The sequence below is a fragment of the Pristiophorus japonicus genome, chromosome 5 (assembly GCF_044704955.1).
Source record: "Pristiophorus japonicus isolate sPriJap1 chromosome 5, sPriJap1.hap1, whole genome shotgun sequence".
Lineage (NCBI taxonomy): Eukaryota > Metazoa > Chordata > Chondrichthyes > Pristiophoridae > Pristiophorus > Pristiophorus japonicus.
The window spans coordinates 161,459,225-161,479,850 of NC_091981.1; the positions used below are offsets into that span (position 1 = coordinate 161,459,225).

Below are 20,626 nucleotides of genomic sequence, written 5' to 3' on the forward strand. Positions count from 1 at the left end.
CCTCATCTGAGTCATCTGCAGCAGAACTCGTGTGCGGCCTCGCCCTCCAGGGAGCTGGTACCTGCGCTATCCTTTCCCCTGCGCTGGCTGCAGGCCACTCGTGCCTGCTGACTCACCATGTACAGATCCCGCCTCTAAGGTCCAAGTAGTGCTAGTATCTGAGCTGGTGGCTGTGACTGTCAGATCGAGTGACTGTGTTTCTTCTTCATTATCATTCCTCTCTTCCTTTTGCACCTCTGCCTGGCCAGGTTGGATTTTTTGGTTGGGTCACTGAAATGAGAAAGTCATAAGGGTAGGGTTGTGGGGGCGGGGGCGACGAGGGGAGCAAGAGGCGCATGCTTACACCATCTACGGCTTGTAAGTCAATCAGAAGATATTGTGGGATGAGGGGGAAGTGGGATATGAGAAGGAGGATTAGGTATGAGCATACCATCATGCTCAATGGTTTCAGTCCCGCCGCTGACCATGTCCTCAGTCACAGCCACTCCAATTATGGTGAGCAGCGTCTCCTCGAGTGGGGTCAAGATATGGGGCCAGGTCTATCCCCCTCTGGTTAGCTGCCGCTGCCTACGATTATGTGCCGTCTTGTTCTGCAAGACAGGGGGAAGTGTGTCAGTGAGTGTGGTTAACTGTATTTTGCTGATGTGGTTGGCATGGTTGAATAGCTGGCAGTGTGTGCAAGCTGTGAGACGTGGGTGTGAGGCTTGCGGCAGTGGTAAGTTTGTGAGGATGAGATGGGGCATATGAATGTGAGCTATGAGTCATGATTGATAGAGATTATTGGGTAGGTGAGCAATGGGGGTGTGGCGAATTAAGCAGTGTGTGAGGTTAGTGGTGCAGTTTGTGGGATATGGCATTTGAAGATGAAATCACTGACCTCGGCCACTCGCATGGGGTCACTGTATCCAGGTCCTCAGAGCTACACTGCTTGCATTGACAGTGATTGCTATCTGCTCCCATTCCCTTCTCAGTGTTTGTCTGGAGAGCTTCCTGGCCCCCTGCGGATAGAGGACATCTCTCTTTCTGACTAGTTCCTGCACCAGAGCCTTGAGGGCTGCATCAGAAAATCTAGACGCCCTCTCTCTGCCATGTTGCGCCATCTTCACTTTTCTTGTAGGTCACACACTCCTCTACAACGACTTCCAGTACCTTCTCTCTTCAAACTGTACCTCCCTTTAAGAGGAGCAGATTGGCTTTAAAAAGTGTAGGCTAGCTTTAGTTAGTGCTAGCCTCATGCAAACTTGGGCCCCGCACTCAGCAGTGTATTTACTGCTGGGCTGCACACCACGAACATTTAAATTAGCAGGCAGGATGAAGTTTGCGTGTTGCCTGCATTACTTTGAATGGGTTTTCGGGGGCTATCGAATTTTTAGCCCAACGTAGATAGAAGTTATATATGCAGACTATAGATATACTCTCTGTGTAGTCATTGTAAGTTGCATAAGATGGAGACTTGTTTACCTGATGTACTCTTAATAAGGTTTACATTGTGTATATACTATGCTGGCACCACTAGTGGGTGCAACTGGTGAAGACTGGGGTTTCTTGCCCTGGTGGCAGGGGCTGTATAAAAGAGTGGCCACCATGCTTTATTCGTAACTCTGGAGTTACGAATAAAGGACCAAGGTCACTACAGTTTGAGTACAACACATTGCCTTGTGGAGTCATTCATAAGTATATTACAGACATAACAACTGACGACAAGAATACGGACTTTCACGCGATTATGGCTACCTTTGGCACACTAAAAGACTTCGCAGAGGGTGATGATTGGGATGCCTTCACGGAAAGGCTCAAGCTATATTTCATGGCAAACGACCTGGCGGGGGAGACGGATGCATTGGCGGAGAAGCGCAAGGCTATACTGCTGACCAGTTGTGGGCCTGAGGTTTACCGCCACATCAGGGACTTGCTGGCACCCATGAAGGCCAATGATAAGACATAGGATGAGCGGACTTAACTAATTCGTGACCAACTAAAACCAAAACAGAGCATCCTCACGGCCAGGCACAGATTCTACACTCACCGCAGACCTGAGGGCCAGGAGATTGCAAAATATGCTGCTGACCTCAGGAGACTTGCGGCACCGTGTGATTTTGGCACGCACCTCAATGAAGCATTGCGAGACATTTTCGTTATAGGAATTGGCCACAAGGGCCTCCTTCACAAGCTGTTATCTGCCAACACCACAGTCAACCTGCAGAAGGCCATCAGCATCAGTCAGGCGTTCATGACCTCGACCTGCAGCACCAAGCAAATTATTCATCCTGTGGACTCAAACCCCTGTAAGTACTGTACACAGAATGGTGCCTTTCACAGGCATGACTGTGGAACGTGGCTCTGCCCAGGGCAGAGAGCACAGACCTCAGGGTTCCAGAACTCAAGAGTCCGCCGAGGGGTGCTAATCGAGTAGCACCATGCTGGCATTGCAGAGGAAACCATAGCGTTCACCAGTGTCGGTTTGCTGAGTACGTATGCAAAGCCTGTAACATGAAGGGCCACCTCCAGCGTATGTGTAAAAGAAATACGACTCACCGTCTAGCAGAGGAGTCGGTAGATGACTTTGAATCCAGTGGGGAATATGATGATTTGGCCACAGAGGTAGCTCAGCCCCAAGAAGAAGTGTATGGAGTGTATACCTGCACCATCGATTGTCCTCCAGTGAAGGTAGAAGTCGAGATAAACGGCGTTCCAGTCTTCATGGAAATGGACATGTGAACGAGCCAGTCAGTGATGAGCCAGGATGCCTTTGAGAGGCTATGGAACGAAAAATGACCCGAGCTGGTTCCAGTACAGGAAAAGTTGTGCACCTATACCAAGGAGCTGATCCCAGTCCTTGGTAGTGCGGATGTAAGTGTAATCCATAATGGCGTGATGCACAAGTTACATCTGTGGATTGTTGCAGGTGATGGTCCAACGCTACTTGGAAGAAGATGGATGGGGAAGATCCAGTGGAAAATGGGAAGACCTCTTCACTCCAGCAATCAATGTCCCCTGTGCTCAGAGACAGAGCAAATCCTCACCTTCACTGGGGCCAGACACCAGAGAACAGACCAGCACAGCACCTGAGGCACAGACCGTCCATCACGACTGTGTGGCAATCATCCGACCGGAACGACCTAAAAGTACCTTCCCGGCTCCAGTGGCAGGACTCCTGGGGAGGAAGATCGAATTCACAGGCATTCTTCCAGCAAAATCGTGGGAGAGAAGGATCAAGGCAGTCGACCTCGAGGACAGAGGCGAGATGGTGTCCCTGCTGCAGCGAGGTGCAGGGTGGCTGAAAAAAAAGATGGCCGTGGCCATACCACGAGGTGCAATGCTGAGGTACCAACACGTGGTGTCTAACAAAGGATTTGATTGGGGTAAAGCCTGAAGGGTTCTCTTAAAGGAGACCTGCAACCAACTGAACTTAAAGAGACATTGTATGCATGGCAATCAATATAACGTGGCAATCAATGTAACGACCCAATTAAGATTGTGAACAAAATGTTGTTGCGAGGTGTCGGTACCATTCCTAATGTAAAGAACAAAATGTTGTTGCGAGATGGCGGGAATAGAGGTCCCCAAAAGTAGTAAGCGAGTAAATTCGGGAGGGTAAAGGTGCTGATCCTGATGTCGTGCCCCAGGTGTCCCCACAAGTTATAGGCCAGCGACCTCAGGAGGGTGAAGGCACTGATCCTGATACCCTGCCGCAGGACTATCCCACGCTGCAGGCACCTGATGGCACTATTGCCACGGACCTGGAAATGAAAACGGCGCCAATACGCGCAGTCAGCCGCCATTGTCCACCACCCGGGTGGAGACGGCGCAGCCCCCAGACCCAATCGCTACCTCAGCCATGTCTGGGAGCGAAAGGTCAGAACCAACGATTTCCCCAAACGGGACCTGGAACAGTCAGGTGCCCAATACCGTTAGAGAGCAGGCAGAAGATTCTGCAGCCCTCAAAGGAGGACAGGGAGGCCACACACATCTGTGGCTCTGCCTTCCACTAGGCAACGGCAAAGGCCCTGAGTCCTGGCTAGGTGAGCGAACCAAACCCACCCCGCTAGCAGGGGGCGCAGCGCCCCCAACAGACGACTAGGACCCCGTCCGGTTGCTCTGAAACTAGCGTCCTCGCATACCTGTACTGCTACCTCAGTACTGACTAAGACTGAATTAATTATGCAATCTACCCAATCCTGGCGCTGACCATTAAACGAATGTAAGTCACTGAACCAAGGTGTCACGACACAAATTGTAAAAAATTTTTTTTTTTCTTCCTTTCTTTGTACTTGCACTATGTCTGACCCTGTATGTTAATGTAACAGGCAAGCTGCATGATCTCGCTTGGGGGCGGGGCGGCGGGAAATGGATGTATGTAGCCATGGACACACACGTGGATCACACCCAGAACCCACTGGAACCTCCACTGCATCATCGAACCATCCAAACTGGTAACTACTACCCAACGTTGTGGCAAAAGGACTTGGGGGTTAACGGGGAGAGAGCCAAGCCAAAGCACAGCCAAGGTGCAAGGGCTATTGGCACTTATGTCTGGGGAGAGCTAAGCCAGAGCACATAGTGCAAAGGTAATTGGCACAAAGGACTTGGGGAAGAGTGATGTTGTATATGCAGACTATGGATGTACTCTGTGTGTAGTCACTATGTGGTTGCATAAGATGGAGACTTGTTTACCTGATGTACTATCAATAAGGTTTACACTGTGTATATACTATGCTGGCACCACTAGAGGATGCAACTGGTGGAGACCAGGGTTTCCTGCCCTGGTGGCAGGGGCTGTATAAAAGGGTAGCCACCATGCGGTTGCCTCACTCTGGACTTACGAATAAAGGATCAAGGTCACTACAGTTTGAGTACAACACATTGCCTTGTGGAGTCATTCATAAGTACATTACAGACATAACAGAAGTAAAAGATATCCAAGTGAAAAAATGGTCTGATTATATATTCTCAAGTGATGAAATCTATTGGTACTCTTCAGGTTTGAAAATATGCCCTTCTTATTGTTACTTAATTCCAGAAAATTATATCAGGAATAAAGATATTACATATCTGCATAATACTAAAAGCTTTTCCTGTTGTGACCAAGAATGGTTGTCAATTTAAACATGTTGGCTAAGTGTTACAATTTATTTCATAGCTTTCTGTTCCGTACATTTCAGAATATTTTCTGTTTGCAACCATAAAGTAGTAATTTGATTAGTCTGGCAAGTAAAATGTCCTAGAGGGAGTGTTTGCTAGTGCTGTTGGGGAGGGGTTAAACTAATATGGCAGGGGGATGGGAACCTATGCAAGGAGACAGAGGGAAGTAGAATGGGGGCAGAAGCAAAAGATAAAAGAAAAGTAAAAGTGGAGGGTAGAGAAACCCAAGGCAAAAAATCAAAAAGGGCCTCATTATAGCAAAATTCTAAAGGGGCAAAGTGTGTTAAAAAGACAAGCCTGAAGGCTCTGTGCCTCAATGCGAGGAGAATTCATAATAAGGTGAATGAATTAACTGCGCAGGCAACAATTAATGAATATGATATAATTGGCATCACGGAGACATGGCTCCAGGGTGACCAAGGCTGGGAACTCAACATCCAGGGGTATTCAACATTCAGGAAGGATAGACAGAAAAGAAAAGGAGGTGGGGTAGCGTTGCTGGTTAAAGAGGAAATTAACACAATAGTAAGGAAGGACATTAGCTTGGATGATGTGGAATCTGTATGGGTGGAGCTGTGGAATACCAAAGGGCAGAAAAAGCTAGTGCGAGTTGTGTACAGACCACCAAACAGTAGTAGTGAGGTTGGGGACAGCATCAAACAAGAAATTAGGGATGCGTGCAATAAAGGTATAGCAGTTATCACGGGCGACTTTAATCTACATATAGATTGAGCTAACCAAACTGGTAGCAATACAGTGGAGGAGGATTTGCTGGAATGTATTAGGGATGGTTTTCTAGACCAATATGTCGAGAAACCAACTAGAGGGCTGGCCATCCTAGACTGGGTGATGTGTAATGAGAAAGGATTAACTGGCAGTCTTGCTGTGCGAGGCCCCTTGGGGAAGAGTGACCATAATATGGTAGATTTTTTATTAAGATGGAGAGTGATACAGTTAATTCAGAGACTAGGGTCCTGAACTTAAGGAAAGGTAACTTCGATGGTATGAGATGTGAATTGGCTAGAATAGACTGACAAATGATACTTAAAGGATTGACGGTGGATAGGCAATGACAAACATTTAAAGATCACATGGATGAACGTCAACAATTGTACATCCCTGTCTGGAGTAAAAATAAAACGGGGAAGGTAGCTCAACCGTGGCTAACAAAGGAAATTAAGGATAGTGTTATATCCAAAGAAATTGGCCAGAAAAAGCAGCAAACCTGAGGACTGGGAAAAAGTTAGAATACAGCAGAGGAGGACAAAGGGTTTAATGAGGAGGGGGAAAATAGAGTATGGGAGGAAGCTTGCTGGGAACATAAAAACTGACTGCAAAAGCTTCTATAGATATTGTAAATGTAGATTCTTTTCTCTCAATCTGGTTCAGCAAAATTACTGAAACGAATACCGTTTGTGCTTTAAACAAAGCAAGCTTTTATTTAAAAAGCAAATCCCGATCGGGGACTTTATCAGACAGAAGGAATGCAAGTCTGTTCGAACGCACCCACTTCCTACGGACAAAGTGACGTTACATTGTAAAGGGACGACGGTTATACATTTTCGGCAAAAGATAACAAGATAGGGCTAGAGTGACATCCTAGTTCAGCCTATCTCTTTTGATCCCTCTTTCCCTTTGTCCACTCATAAGCCGACCTAAGTATGGTCTGATTTTAAACAAAGACCTTCTGTTAATGTTTCAGGTTAATAACATGATTTAATAAGACCTTGAGGTTTTTCTGCAAGCTGTGGGTTTTGTTTCAATATGTGTTAGTGTTGTAACATTTCGCAGTCTTGAGTCTGAGATGTCATGGCTATTCCTCCATGAATTCTTTGTTAGCTTATACTGTCCCTATACAATTCCCACGTTCTCAACTTCAATGTCTCTATACATTTTTAAACATTCGCATTATGTGAAGAGGAAAAGATTAGCGAAGACAAACGTAGGTCCCTTGCAGTTAGATTCTGGTGAATTTACAATGGGGAACAAAGAAATGGCAGACCAGTTGAACAAATACTTTGGTTCTGGCTTCACGAAGGAAGACACAAATAACCTTCCGGAAATACTAAGGGATCGAGGGTCTAGTGAGAAGGAGAAACTGAAGGAAATTCTTATTAGGCGGGAAATTGTGTTAGGGAAATTGATAGGATTGAAGGCCGATAAATCCCCAGGGCCTGATAGTCTGCATCCCAGAGTACTTAAGGAAGTGGCCACAGAAATAGTGGATGCATTGGTGATCATTTTCCAAGGTTCTATTGACTCTGGATCAGTTCCTATGGACTGGAGGGTAGCTAATGTAACACCACTTTTTAAAAAAGGAGGGAGAGAAAACGCGTAACTATAGACTGGTTAGCCTGACATCAGTAGTGGGGAAAATGTTGGAACCAATTATTAAAGATGAAATAGCAGCGCATTTGGAAAGCAGTGAAAGGATCGGTTATGAAAAGGGAATCATGCTTGACAAATCTTCTAGAATTTTTTGAGGATGTAACTAGTAGAGTGGACAAGGGAGAACCAGTGGATGTGGTGTATTTGGACTTTCAAAAGGATTTTGATAAGGTCCCACACAAGGGATTGGTGTGCAAAATTAAAGCACATGGTATTGGGGGTAATGTACTGACGTGGATAGAGAACTGGTTGGCAGACAGGAAGCAGAGAGTCGGGATAAACGGATCCTTTTCAGAATGGCAGGCAGTGACTAGTGGGGTGCCGCAGGGCTCAGTGCTGGGACCCCAGCTATTTACAATATACATTAATGATTTAGATGAAGGAATTGAGTGTAATATCTCCAAGTTTGCAGATTACACTAAGCTGGGTGGCAGTATGAGCTGTGAGGAGGACACTAAGAGGTTGCAGAGTGACTTGGACAGGTTAGGTGAGTGGGCAAATGCATGGCAGCTGCAGTATAATGTGGATAATTGTGAGGTTATTCACTTTGATGGCAAAAACATGAAGACAGAATATTATCTGAATGGTGGCAGATTAGGAAAAGGGGAGGTGCAACGAGACCTAGGTGTCATGGTACATTGAAAGTTGGCATACAGGTAAGCAGGCAGTGAAGAAGGCAAATGGCATGTTGGCCTTCATAGCTAGGGGATTTGAGTATAGGAGCAGGGAGGACTTACTGCAGTCGTACAGGGCCTTGGTGAGGCTTCACCTGGAATATTATGTTCAGTTTTGGTCTCCTAATCTGAGGAAGGACGTTCTTGCTATTGAGGGAGTGCAGCGAAGGTTCACCAGACTGATTCCCGGGATGGCAGGACTGACATATGAGGAGAGACTGGATCGATTGGGCCTGTATTCATTGAAGTTTAGAAGGATGAGTGGGGATCTCATAGAAACATATAAAATTCTGACAGGACTGGACAGGTTAGATGCAGGACGAATGTTCCCGATGTTGGGGAAGTCCAGAACCAGGGGACACAGTCTAAGGATAAGGGGTAAACCATTTAGACTAAGATGAGGAGAAACTTCTTCACGCAGAGAGTTGTTAACCTTTGGAATTCTCTACCACAGAGAGTTGTTGATGCCAGTTCATTGGATATATTCAAGAGGGAGTTGGATATGGCCCTTACGGCTAAAAGGATCAAGGGGTATGGAAAGAAAGCAGGAAAGGGGTACTGAGGTGAATGATCAGCCATGATCTTATTGAATGGTGGTGCAGGCTCGAAGGGTCGAATGGCCTACTCCTCCACCTATTTTCTATGATTCTATGGACCTGGTGCCTTCCACCTGGAGCCTTCCTACCATCTTTAACCTTAAGAGATTAAAAGTAAACACATGGAGGCCTCCACATCTGATTGCTGTTCCTCAACTGCCAACTCCACCTTCAAGAAAAGTGTGCATGTAGCTTTGACACAATGCAAAAGTGCATGTAAAAGCGCAATGGTTGTATAATGCTTTAAATGGCCATGGTTGAAGGGCCCCAGAAGAAATGTGAGCTTTGCTGAGGACCAATGCTGCTTTTGATGATGAAGGCTTTGAGGTCCTGCTCCAGGAAATGCACTAATGAAAGAATGGACCACACTTACCACCCTCCTTTTGTGCAGCTCCTGCAGCAAGTCCTCCAATCCTTCAATGTCAAAGTATTTGTGTTGCTCAAGTCTCTCCACTGTACCATTGCAAATTATTAGGCAACTTTTCTGCCATTGCTTCCCAAAAATATAGTCCTTTAAGAGCTGGTGCTTTGCCAGACTTTATGCTACCCAGCCGTGTGCTGCAGGCCAAGCTATAGACGGTAGAGGCAGGGCCTTTGGAAAATTCAACAGAACCTGCCCCATAGATTGCTGGCATATAAGTCTGTGCGTTAGGTCAACTTAAACCCATTTTTGCTAGATGTGGAAAATTAGGGCCATAAAAATCAGCTTGGTTGAGCAGGGAAAAGCTAATTACGGGAAAAAAGTGGGGTGAAAATGGCAAAGTAAGGCACACAAAAGCAAAAAAACAGCTCAAAAATAGGTGGAATGAAGTGGACATTGGATGAGGGAAACAGAAGAAAATCGGATCGCTCGGTTTGAAGTTGCTAACGCCAGTTTTCAGGCTAAAGGCTGCAGGATACTAATGCGAACGATACCATACTTGAAGTTTCTGTTGAGTTTGGTTGCAACAGTGTAGGAGGGGAGTGCAGTAGGAGTTGAAATGTCTAGCCACAGGAGAATCAGGATCATACCTAGGGACAGAATGGAAGTCTTTATCAAAATGATCACCCAATCTATGTCTCCCACTATAGAGGAGAACACACTATGAAGAGCAAATACAGTATACTAGATTGGAAGAAGTACATATAAATTACTGACTCACTTCAAAGAATATTTGGGACCTTAGACAATGATGCATTAAAAGGCAAAATAAAAATGGAAAATGCAGGGAACACTTAGCAAATCAGGCAGAATCTGTGAAGAGAAACGTTTCAGGTCGGTGACTTTTCATCAGAACTGGTTTTGCTTTGGCATAGTAAAAGATAACTGGACAAGAATTTTGTGTAAACTTGAGATTCGTTTGCTAAGAGAGAGGGGTAAGACACAATTAGTGAGTAGATGGGGAGTGAAACATCTGAATATCAATTATTATTAGTACTAGGAGAGAGATACATTTATATAAAATACTGAAATAATAAAATCTGTGTACTAAAGTTCTATTTCAATTGTTGTCCAAACTCACTTTAGATTAACTAGTTGTCTTTCCACAGTTCTGAGATAAATTACCTGCTTAGTGAAATAAATGAAAAAAAATCAAAAGAACACTTGGCTGTATAAGGAATTCAACAGGACTGAGGAGGGGTTTTACAACATCAAACTCTTCAAGGATGTCAACAAACTGTGCTTGTCGTTTGACAAGTATTAAAATTCTAAGTATAATAAGCTGAGTGTGCAACTAGCTCCTGTTAGAAAGTATTTTGCATATTTTGTTTCTTGAATCAATTTATGTTTAGTTTTGGAAATTGTTCTTCTGTGGTGGCATAAGACTGATGGTCTATTTTACTAAGTGCACAGAACTAAAACATTTTATATAGCGCCTTTCATGACCACCAGACGTCCCAACGCGCTTTACAGCCAATGAAGTGCTTTTTGAAGTGTAGTCACTGTTGTAATATAGGAAATGCGCATGCTTTCATACGCCTCGGTAAATACGTCAACTATGTCCTGGAGTTCAGCCTCTGTGTGTGCACAGACGCAGGCATCGTCCGCGTACTGTAGCTCGACGACAGAGGTTGGAGTGGTCTTGGACCTAGCCTGGAGACGGTGAAGGTTGAACAGCTTCCCACTGGTTCTGTAGTTTAGCTCCACTCCAGCGTCCACCAGTCTGTCCTCGCCGCTCAGCACTCTCCCCCAAACATCAAGATCCACGGCGTAGCCCTGGACAACATGGACCACTTCCCCCATCTCGGGAGCCTCCTATCAACAAGAGCAGGCATTGATGATGAGATCCAACACCGCCTCCAGTGTGCCAGTATAGCCTTCGGCCGCCTGAGGAAAAGAGTGTTTGAAGATCAGTCCCTCAAAACTGTCACCAAGCTCATGGTCTACAGGGCCGTAGTAATACCCGCCCTCCTGTATGGCTCAGAGACGTGAACCATGTACAGTAGACACCTCAAGTCACTGGAGAAATACCACCAGCGATGTCTCCGCAAGATCCTGCAAATCCCCTGGGAGGACAGACGCACAAACATTAGTGTCTTCGTCCAGGCCAACATCCCCAGCATTAAAGCACTGACTACACTTGATCAGCTCTGCTGGGCAGGCCACATAGTCCGCATGCCAGACACGAGACTCCTAAAGCAAGCGCTCTAGTCGGAACTCGTCCACGGCAAACGAGCCGAAGGCAGGCAGAGGAAATGTTATAAGGACACCCTCAAAGCCTCCTTGATAAAGTGCGACATCCCCAATGACACCTGGGAATCCTTGGCCATAGACCGCCCTAAGTGGAGGAAGTGCATTCGGGAGGGCGCTGAGCTCCTCGAGTATTGTCGCCGAGAGCATGCAGAAATCAAGTGCAGGCAGCGGAAGGAGCGTGCAGCAAACCAGGCTCCCTGCTCACCCTTTCCCTCAACGACTATCTGTCCAACCTGTGACAGAGACTGTGGTTCTCGTATTGGACTGTACAGTCACCTAAGAACTTATGCTAAGAGTGGAAGCAAGTCTTCCTTGCTTCCGAGGGACTGCCTATGATGATAGGAAATGCGGCAGCCAATTTGCGCACAGCAAGCTCCCACAAACAGCAATGTGATCATGACCAGATAATCTGTTTTAGTGATGTTAGTTGAGGGATATACATTGGGCAGGACACCATGGATAACTCCCCTGCTCGTCTTTGAAATAGTGCCTTGGGATCTTTTACGTCCACCCGAGAGAACAGACGGGGCCTCGGTTTAACATTTCGTCCAAAAGACAGCACCTCCGACAGTGCAGCACTCCCTCAGTACTGCACTGGAGAGTCAGCCTAGATTTTTGTGTTCAAGTCTCTGGAATGGGACCTGAACCCACAACCTTCTGACTCACAGGCGAAAGTGCTTACCACTGAGCCACAGCTGACTATGCATTAACTTACAAAACTAAACTTTTTTTTTCATAATTGCTAAATTTAAATATTTTTGTGATTAACAAAATCTTGTACATTATGCTCTAATCTACTGTTAAGATGCCCTATTTTGCGCCACATGGATGAACAGAAAAACACATAGAAATAGTGCTCTGTAGCAGGAAGCTTTTAACTATCTACAGGAATAAAAACATTATAAAAATGGGAGCACTGGTACTCGGTTGAAAGTTTCCCTTCTAACAACTGCTCCTAAGATAAATGAGTTTGATTAGCTTCAGCCCATTTTCTAGTGGGCATGAATTCACAACGTACAGCTCCCGATAAAGTAGCAATAAATAACAGTCTAACTGAAAGGCTACAAGACGTCTTGTGTGGGAAATGTCACACTGGTGCAATAAGAGGTGCTGTTGGGCTTATGGCTAAGCTCCATTGTCGGGACAATATCGAGGGATATTTATCTTTCAGTCATAGTAAGAGTAATGTGCTGTGCTATCATGCTCCCATTGTGTTTGGGTAGGTGGGGAAAATTCTTCAAGACTAATAAAAATCAAGCAGCTCTCTGAAGAGTATAGTGCAAAGTAGTGGATTACTCAAACATATAACTAAAATATTAGGGATCTCAGAAAGCCTACAGATCTTGTGTACTTCACATAAAAGCAGCAGAGAGACAAAATGTTTTGAAGAAGTTGACGTTTGGGTTGTATCCATTTATTAAACCTTTTATTAATTCATTTTTGATCCCCTTCCTCCCACCCAGGTGAACATGGATGGGATAAACAGCATTATGTATTTTGGTTGGTTTAATGGCAAGGACCCAGACCCGAAAAAGAACCCTGGAGAAATTATAATGTATTCCTACCTTGTATTCTACAAGTAAAATTGCAAATTGTTGCTAACCAGGACTTGAAATTAATAACTCGGAAGTAGTTTGCTACCAAACACTGGAAGTTTATTGCTGAGATAACAACCTGTTGGCTGAATGTTACTGTCTGTATTCAGCTGGCATGTTTGTTGATGTTGCTGTATTTAATGATCTCTGTCAGAATGTTCCAGAATACATATCTGAATGTCACTTGGGCCAGCTTCATAGAGCACTTATTCCATAACTTAAGTGGCTATTTTCAGCCTCATGTTTTCATGGAAGAACATTAGCGTGCAGAATCAAAATTGACCAGATCTGCTACAGAAAGCTTAAGCTTAGTCAAAGAGCAACCTTTTCTACAGTTAATTTTTAATCCTGGTTAACTATTATAAAAGTAGAAGAAAAGTATAGTAAAGTCAGAATACATACAATTGTTACAGCCTAAGTTGGACTTTATATTATTCCATGCATTGTATGACAATATTATCTTTTTTAAAAGCTAGATGTTTACTCACTTTCTAATCCTTGTGATTTGTAAAAATACTGCTAAGCTTTGCTGTTATGTATGCATGTACATTATAATGGCAGTGGGGTGTGTACTACTTTGTTCATTGCATAAAAGGCCTAAATAAAAGTGAAAGCTGGCTACCGAAAATAAGGCTGACGAATAAACCTGCCTCTTCACACTGCTCAGCAAACTAAAATACCTTCTCTGTTAATTATATCAACACTGCCATTAAGTCTTGACGCTTACCATAAAGTAGCATTGTGACAATTCGCAATTTTTTGCATTATGTTTCTATTCTCTTATTTTATGCCATCAATTTGTGTGCTGTGATGAATTGTTTGAGTGTTACCTTTTAAAAGATGTCTTGCTAGTTTGGTCCCAGTCTTTCAAGTTTTTTGTATTTATCTGCATTGTAATTGGAAAAAGAGTATTTCTGTTCAAATTACCTGGTTTCAAGTTGTGTGTCAGTTGTATCCTGACTACAGGGTTAAACTTGGAAGTTTACAGACTACAACTCCCAAAAGCATTGCACAGCCGCTGGTACACAATAAGAGTGGGTCTTTCTGTGACAGCTGCTTAGCAACTGTAAGTCTTGAGTTTTACAGCCCGATAGAATAGATGGCTGCAGTTTCAATGATATATCATTAAATTATTCTACAGATGAGATGTTTTTGAAATCTTAGGGTAACTAAAACTACACTGAACTTTATCACAATGAAATTCAGGTAGTTGGCTGGACAACTTTTCTGACTGATGCACCTTTCCAGTGATGTCCAAACAGTGGCTCGAGGGTCACACTCAGCCCCTGAACCCTAGGAATCTAACATTAAAAGCCCAGCCATCTCAGTCCTTTTTGTGTTTATATTTCTTATCTGCTGGTTTGTCATGTTTGAATTTAGTAGGCCTGAAGGTTTAGAAAGAGCTGTTTTTAGTGATATTGCCTCATTCACAGATATATCCTTAATCAGCTGATATCAATAACTTGAAATATATGTAAATTAGTGGGAATATGGATTTGAACTTTTGTGTGGCCCTCAAGGTTCCGTGGTACAAATCTATATGGCCCACAAAGACAAAAGGCTTGAACATCCCTACTTTACCAATGTCCAGATGCCACCTTGGAAGAATCTGACCAAAATATAGCAATTTCATGGCACTGGCTGACTGTATCAGGAAATTAAAGTACATTCTCCTAGTTTGAAATAGTAATTTGGAGCTTTTGAGTTGGAAGAGGATATGCATAAGTTATTTGGGTCTATTTAGCATAATTACTTATGCATCCCTACAAATTATACTAATCTTTCTACTGAAAATAATTTAAACTCAGAATTTTAATGTTGCTTGCTCTTTAAAAGCTATTATATTGAAACCTTTCATATTAGTTGTCTGATTATAGTAATCCACTGTAGCACTGTAAGCTACACAACCAGACTGCCAGGTTTATTTTGTAAAGTTGGGACATTGTTGCCATGGACATATAGGGTAAAACCCAAACTCCGGCTAATGGTTTATACAGATGTTTAGCTGTTTTTGATTTATGGTCGTTGAACAGTTAATTATCGAAACATAAGCTATAGGCTTTGATGACATCAAATTATGACAAAGATTGCATACACAAGCCCAAACATTGGCATGGTTTTATATATATATATAATATATATATATATTACAGAACAGGCATACCCATACAAAGCTTGTGGTGATCTAAAAGAGTTGAATTTGAGTATTTTGTATTGAATCATCCTTAATGATCTATTTCAGATTTCCTACTAGCCTTCCTTACATGTACTAATGATATTCTAATAAATGATTTGCATTTAAAATGTTACACTCTCATCAGATGTTATTCAGGTATGAACAGTAAAACATGTGTTTAAAGGTCCACTTAAAAATGCATGTGATGTGCTTTAGGTAACTGCCTTCAGTTCTTGCTTGATCCCATTCCTGTGGAGAAGTAAGTGGTTCAAGAATATCCCCTGGCCTGCTGCAACACTTGTCATGGAGGAGTATTGATGCTCATAGAACCACATTCTCTAATATTTTTCTTTAAGATGATTTTTGGTTGCAGCTTTTCATATAGTACATCGCAACATAGTATTGATTTATGACAATGTGAATCAGAGAATGATCTATTCTGACTGGATTTAGAAGCCTAAGTCATTCAGGACTTTTGTGTATTTCAACTGATTTAATTGGCTTATAGAATGCTGCTGCTTGGGGTAAGTATTAATCAGAGTGGATAATAACAGTGTGTGAGAGTCATTTAGGAAGAACACTGGTTATTTTATTTTTGGCCAAAGAAGTTGTTGAACATAGGCAGCAAATTGAATGTGTGGACTGCTACTGTACTACAAGAAGTAACATTTTCTAGAACATTTTACCATTTTATAAAAATCCTGTTTCCAAAATGATCTGCAAGGTATTTTTTTAAAATTGAAAACTAGAAACATTTGGATTTTTGATAGCACACTGATTAAAATAACAATGTAGTTTGAATCCAATAAGTGGGTTAACAACTGCACTTAAAAAGTGCACAAAGGAATTTTATGGGAATGCAATAATCGATGCAGTACCAGAGGAAATTAAACCCAGTTATTATGAATTTGATGTTGCAGAGAGAATAAACTAATGTTCACAGAAGTTACACAATAGAACACCAATTTGCAGTTATATATGATTTCTACAGCATAAGAATAGTCTAAAATTGTTCATTTTTAGTTTTAATCAGGTCTGAAGAGATGTGTCTTTGCCCATTTGTGCTTGTGTGATTTCAAATAATTTGCATGTATATTAGTTTACTGCAATTGATATTGCTTCTGGGTCTCAGGGACTTAAATTGTGGCTATCAAGCGTGGAACGTTGCTCCAGCAATCGAGGGAACAGCAGCTGCTGGTGTGACATCGCAGTGTAATTACGATGAGATTGACCCATAGCCTTACAGATTTTGCAAACAGGGTCAACTACTGAAAAAGGACAGGCGAGAGAATGAAATAACAACAAACTGATACTAGATTGATGGTTCTGCTTTTTTATGTAATCATTTTCACCCCACAGAAAGTATTTCAATATTTTTGATGTCATGCTTTTAAAAGGGAAATTGATAAATATTTCAGAACAAAAATGCAAACGAAAAGGGAAGAGAATTGGACTAGGTGGTTAGCTCGTTCACTGAGTCAGCATAAATGCAATAGGCTGCATCACCACCTCTGCGCTGTAAAATTCTGATCCGATGGACTCCCAACCCTTTTGTCAAAGGAGGCGACTGCTGCCAACGAACCGGAAGTAGTTGCGTACGCGCAGTCTTCGGTTTTTTTTCCCCCCTGGTTCCAATTTGAAAAAAATTGTTGGGTGAAGCAGTTTGCAGCGACTGTTCGTTGCTCCGTAGAAAGGCTGTTGAGAAAACAGCGGGGCTGAAATGTCTTTAGCGGGGAGTGCGCAATTGCGCAGCTTCCGACCTTTGAAATCAGTTCGTTGGCAGGAGTCGCTCCGTTTCTCAAAGCCTGTCACTTTGTAGCAGCTACAGAGAAGTTTCTTTGTATTCCTGTGGCTAGAATATATTGAAACAGAAATAGAAATTACAAAATCAAAAATGAAGTCATTTTAACAAAACATAAAAAACACTAAAGGAATCACCACTATATACATTCTTGCAACATATTAAGACATCCCCCAATGCTCTGCTGTCGGTTCTAACAATCTTTCTCCTAATATTATGCCTCAAGAAAAGGCCTTCCCGTAACAAACATATTTGCATCTGCAAGCTTATCTCTGCCCCCTTATCAGATAGGTGAAGGGTGGCAGCTCCATACTTATCAGAACATAAGAAATAGGAGCAGTAGGCCATTTGGCCCCTTGAGCCTGTTCCACCATTCAACAAGATCATGGCTGATCTGATCATGGACTCAGCTCCACTTGCCTGCCGGCTCCCCCTAACTCTTTACTCCCTTATCACTCAAAATCTGTCTATCTCACCTTAAATATATTCAATGACCCAGCCTCAACAGCTCTCTGGGGCAGAAAATTCCATAATTTACAATCCTCTAATAGAAGAAATTCCTCCTCATCTCAGTTTTAAATGGGCGGCCCCTTATTCTCAGACTAAGTCCCCTAGTTTTAGTTTCCCCTATGAGTGAAAATATCCTCTGTGCATCCACCTTGTCGAGAACACATGGGGTTCTTCCCTCCTCCCCTGCACTCAGTCATTGCTGGCTTTTCAGATGTCTATAAATTGACTTGACTATCCTATTCCCAAGACTGAATTAAGGATTCTTTTCATTACCTACTCTATACCCAAATTATTTCTCAGAACCTCTTGGATGAATGCTACTTTTTTCTACAAAGTCTGACCCTTCCACTCCGTTGCATTTCCAATCCACAGCATTACTTTAGCAACATTATTATTGCTGATTATGAAATTCCACAGCAGGTACATCATTGTCCCACCATGAATGTGAGAAAGACACGGGCAATAGAAATAGAGAGGAGACATCGGAAAGAAGCGACTTACATAAAGGATGAGACAAAAATAATAGAAAAAAAGTTGGACTGAACAATACTGACATGAAAATATTAAGAAAAGGGGTGAAAGATTAAAAAAAACAAAGCAAAACAAAAAGAATTAGAATAGGAAAGGAGAAGAGAAACAAGATTTTTTTTTGTCCCTCAACTATTATAGTATACATTGAGTACGAAAGCAAAATATTGCAGATGCTGGAATCTGAAATAAAAACAGAAAATGCTGGCAATCTCAGCGGAGTTCTGGCGAAGGGTCATTGACCCGAAATGTTAACTCTGTTTCTCTCTCCACAGATCTGCCTGACCCGCTGAGATTTCCAGCATTTTTTGTTTTTATTATAGTACATTGAGTGTTCATCATAATATAGTCCATCTCCAAATTACCTTGAGCAATGCCACAGAACATCAATTAATATAAAGTAGGAAAAACAATTATTTTTATCAAATGGTAAAATCTTGTATGATACTGGTTAATTGTACCCGAATTGAACTCTTAAGGAATGGGCTTGAAACAATCCTGTAACCCAGGGTGATTTTGCCACAAATAGCACATGTATTCTCCCATAAGTTGAATTCAAAAACTGCCTAATACAAATCACGGTAATTTACAGAGAAGGAATCATTTCCCTTGCAATTAACTGGCAGCATTTTCAGTTTGTTTCTCAGTCAGTGAAATTTTGTTTTACAGGATAGAGGTTGGTAAAATTCCTTCTGGTTATCATTTTAGCTAAAAAGTTGGCAGGAGTACAAAACAGGAATCCATCTTATATGCATGACAACTTTGTTGCTAAAGTTAACAGGAGGATTTTCATTCTTTCAGTCTATGGTATTAACTTTGATTTTCAATAGCTGGGTTAAAATACTTATTTTTATTTCCATCAAAGTTGATCTGCAACAACTTGCCAACAGATTTGATTCTTTTTGGACAAGGTAAAGGGCTGTGACGCATTTGTGCGCCCATAAACAGTAAATAAATCATCAGCATAACAATTCAAGTGTACTTTCTGCTTTTCACCAAATCAACATTTAACAAAATATTGCAATAAATCAATGTAATATTAATTCTTGTTTCCCCAAGTCCAGAAAACTAATTTCTGAAAATCAACCAAACCCCTACATTTTTATCACCATAAAAATAAATTAATTAAGAAGCCAACCAATCAATATTTGAAAAAAAACCCAACCTTTTTTTGGTTGCTAGTCCCCCCCCATTCCTTTAATCTTCCACTCTGGACGTTTTATCAATGACTACCTTGCACCATTTTTGGACTTTCCCCACTCCCACATATCTATGGGGTCTCACTGCTCACCCTACCCTTTGCATTCCTGCCCCTCTCTTCAGTGTTCCACATCATTAGCAAACCTGACACCATTCTCGGTATTCCTTCATCACTACCCAAGCCCCCAAATCTGTTACACGTGTAATCTCTGGACCAACATGATGAGCACAACCTGAGAAGCACTTTCACTTGTTCAGGAAGCTTGGGGACCATCCTATCCAATGACTATAATTCATGGTATTCCATTCCTTGGCCAGCCTCTTCATTCCATACATACACACCATTGCGTTCACAGTGTTTACCTGATTTTGTTAACTTACGGATGGCCTATTTACCTTTTTTAAATCTGATGGCACAGCAGCTGAACAAGGCAATACAATTTTATAATGTGGTTGAATTCTCCAAAGTACAGAAGGCGACCCACTTTCTTTTGCATGTATTAACCCATTGAATTTCTTTAAATTAATGGGATTCCACTCCTATGTCCAGCTGATACATGACCAGCAACAGTAAATCCCTCAGATGAACAGTTACTTTGCTGATAGTCATCATAAGAAAAACCTTGCTATATAGTACTTTTCATAATATGGTAGAATTCTTTATTAAGATGGAGAGTGACACAGTTAATTCGGAAACTAGGGTCCTGAACTTAAGGAAAGGTAACTTTGATGATATGAGGCGTGAATTGGCTAGAATAGACTGGCAAAGGGCACTTAAAGGGTTGACGGTGGATAAGCAATGGCAAACATTTAAAGATCACATGGATGAACTTCACCAATTGTACATCCCTGTCTGGAGTAAAAATAAAACGGGGAAGGTGGCTCAACCATAGCTAACAAGGGAAATTAAGAATAGTGTTAAAACCAAGGAAGAGTCATATAAATTGGCTAGAAAAAGCAACAAACCTGAGGACTGGGAGAAATTTAGAATTCAACAGAGGAGGACTAAGGGTTTAATTAAGAGGGGAAAAATAGAGTACGAGAGGAAGCTTACAAGGAACATAAAAACTTATTGCAAAAGCTTCTATAAATATGTGAAGAGAAAAAGATTAGTGAAGACAAACGTAGGTCCCTTGCAGTCAGATTCAGGTGAATATATAAATGGCAGACCAACTGAACAAATATTTTGGTTCTGTCTTCATGAAGGAAGACACAAATAACCTTCCGAATGTACTAGGGGATAGTGGGTCGAGTGAGAAGGAGGAATTGAAGGATATCCTTAATAGGCGGAAAATTGTCTTAGGGAAATTGATGGGATTGAAGGCCGATAAATCCCCGGGGC

The 20,626-nt window shown here is 42.4% G+C and overlaps 1 protein-coding gene across 1 annotated transcript in view; it reads left to right on the forward strand.

Moving 5' to 3' along the window:
• Window positions 1-15,329, forward strand: part of LOC139264118 (uncharacterized) — a 416,942-nt gene extending 401,613 nt beyond the window's left edge. The window contains exon 13 of the mRNA XM_070880210.1: window positions 12,938-15,329. Coding sequence (XP_070736311.1) covers window positions 12,938-13,057 — 120 coding nt within the window. The 3' untranslated portion in view covers window positions 13,058-15,329. The remainder of the gene's footprint in view (window positions 1-12,937) is intronic.
• The last annotated feature ends 5,297 nt before the right edge of the window (window positions 15,330-20,626 follow it).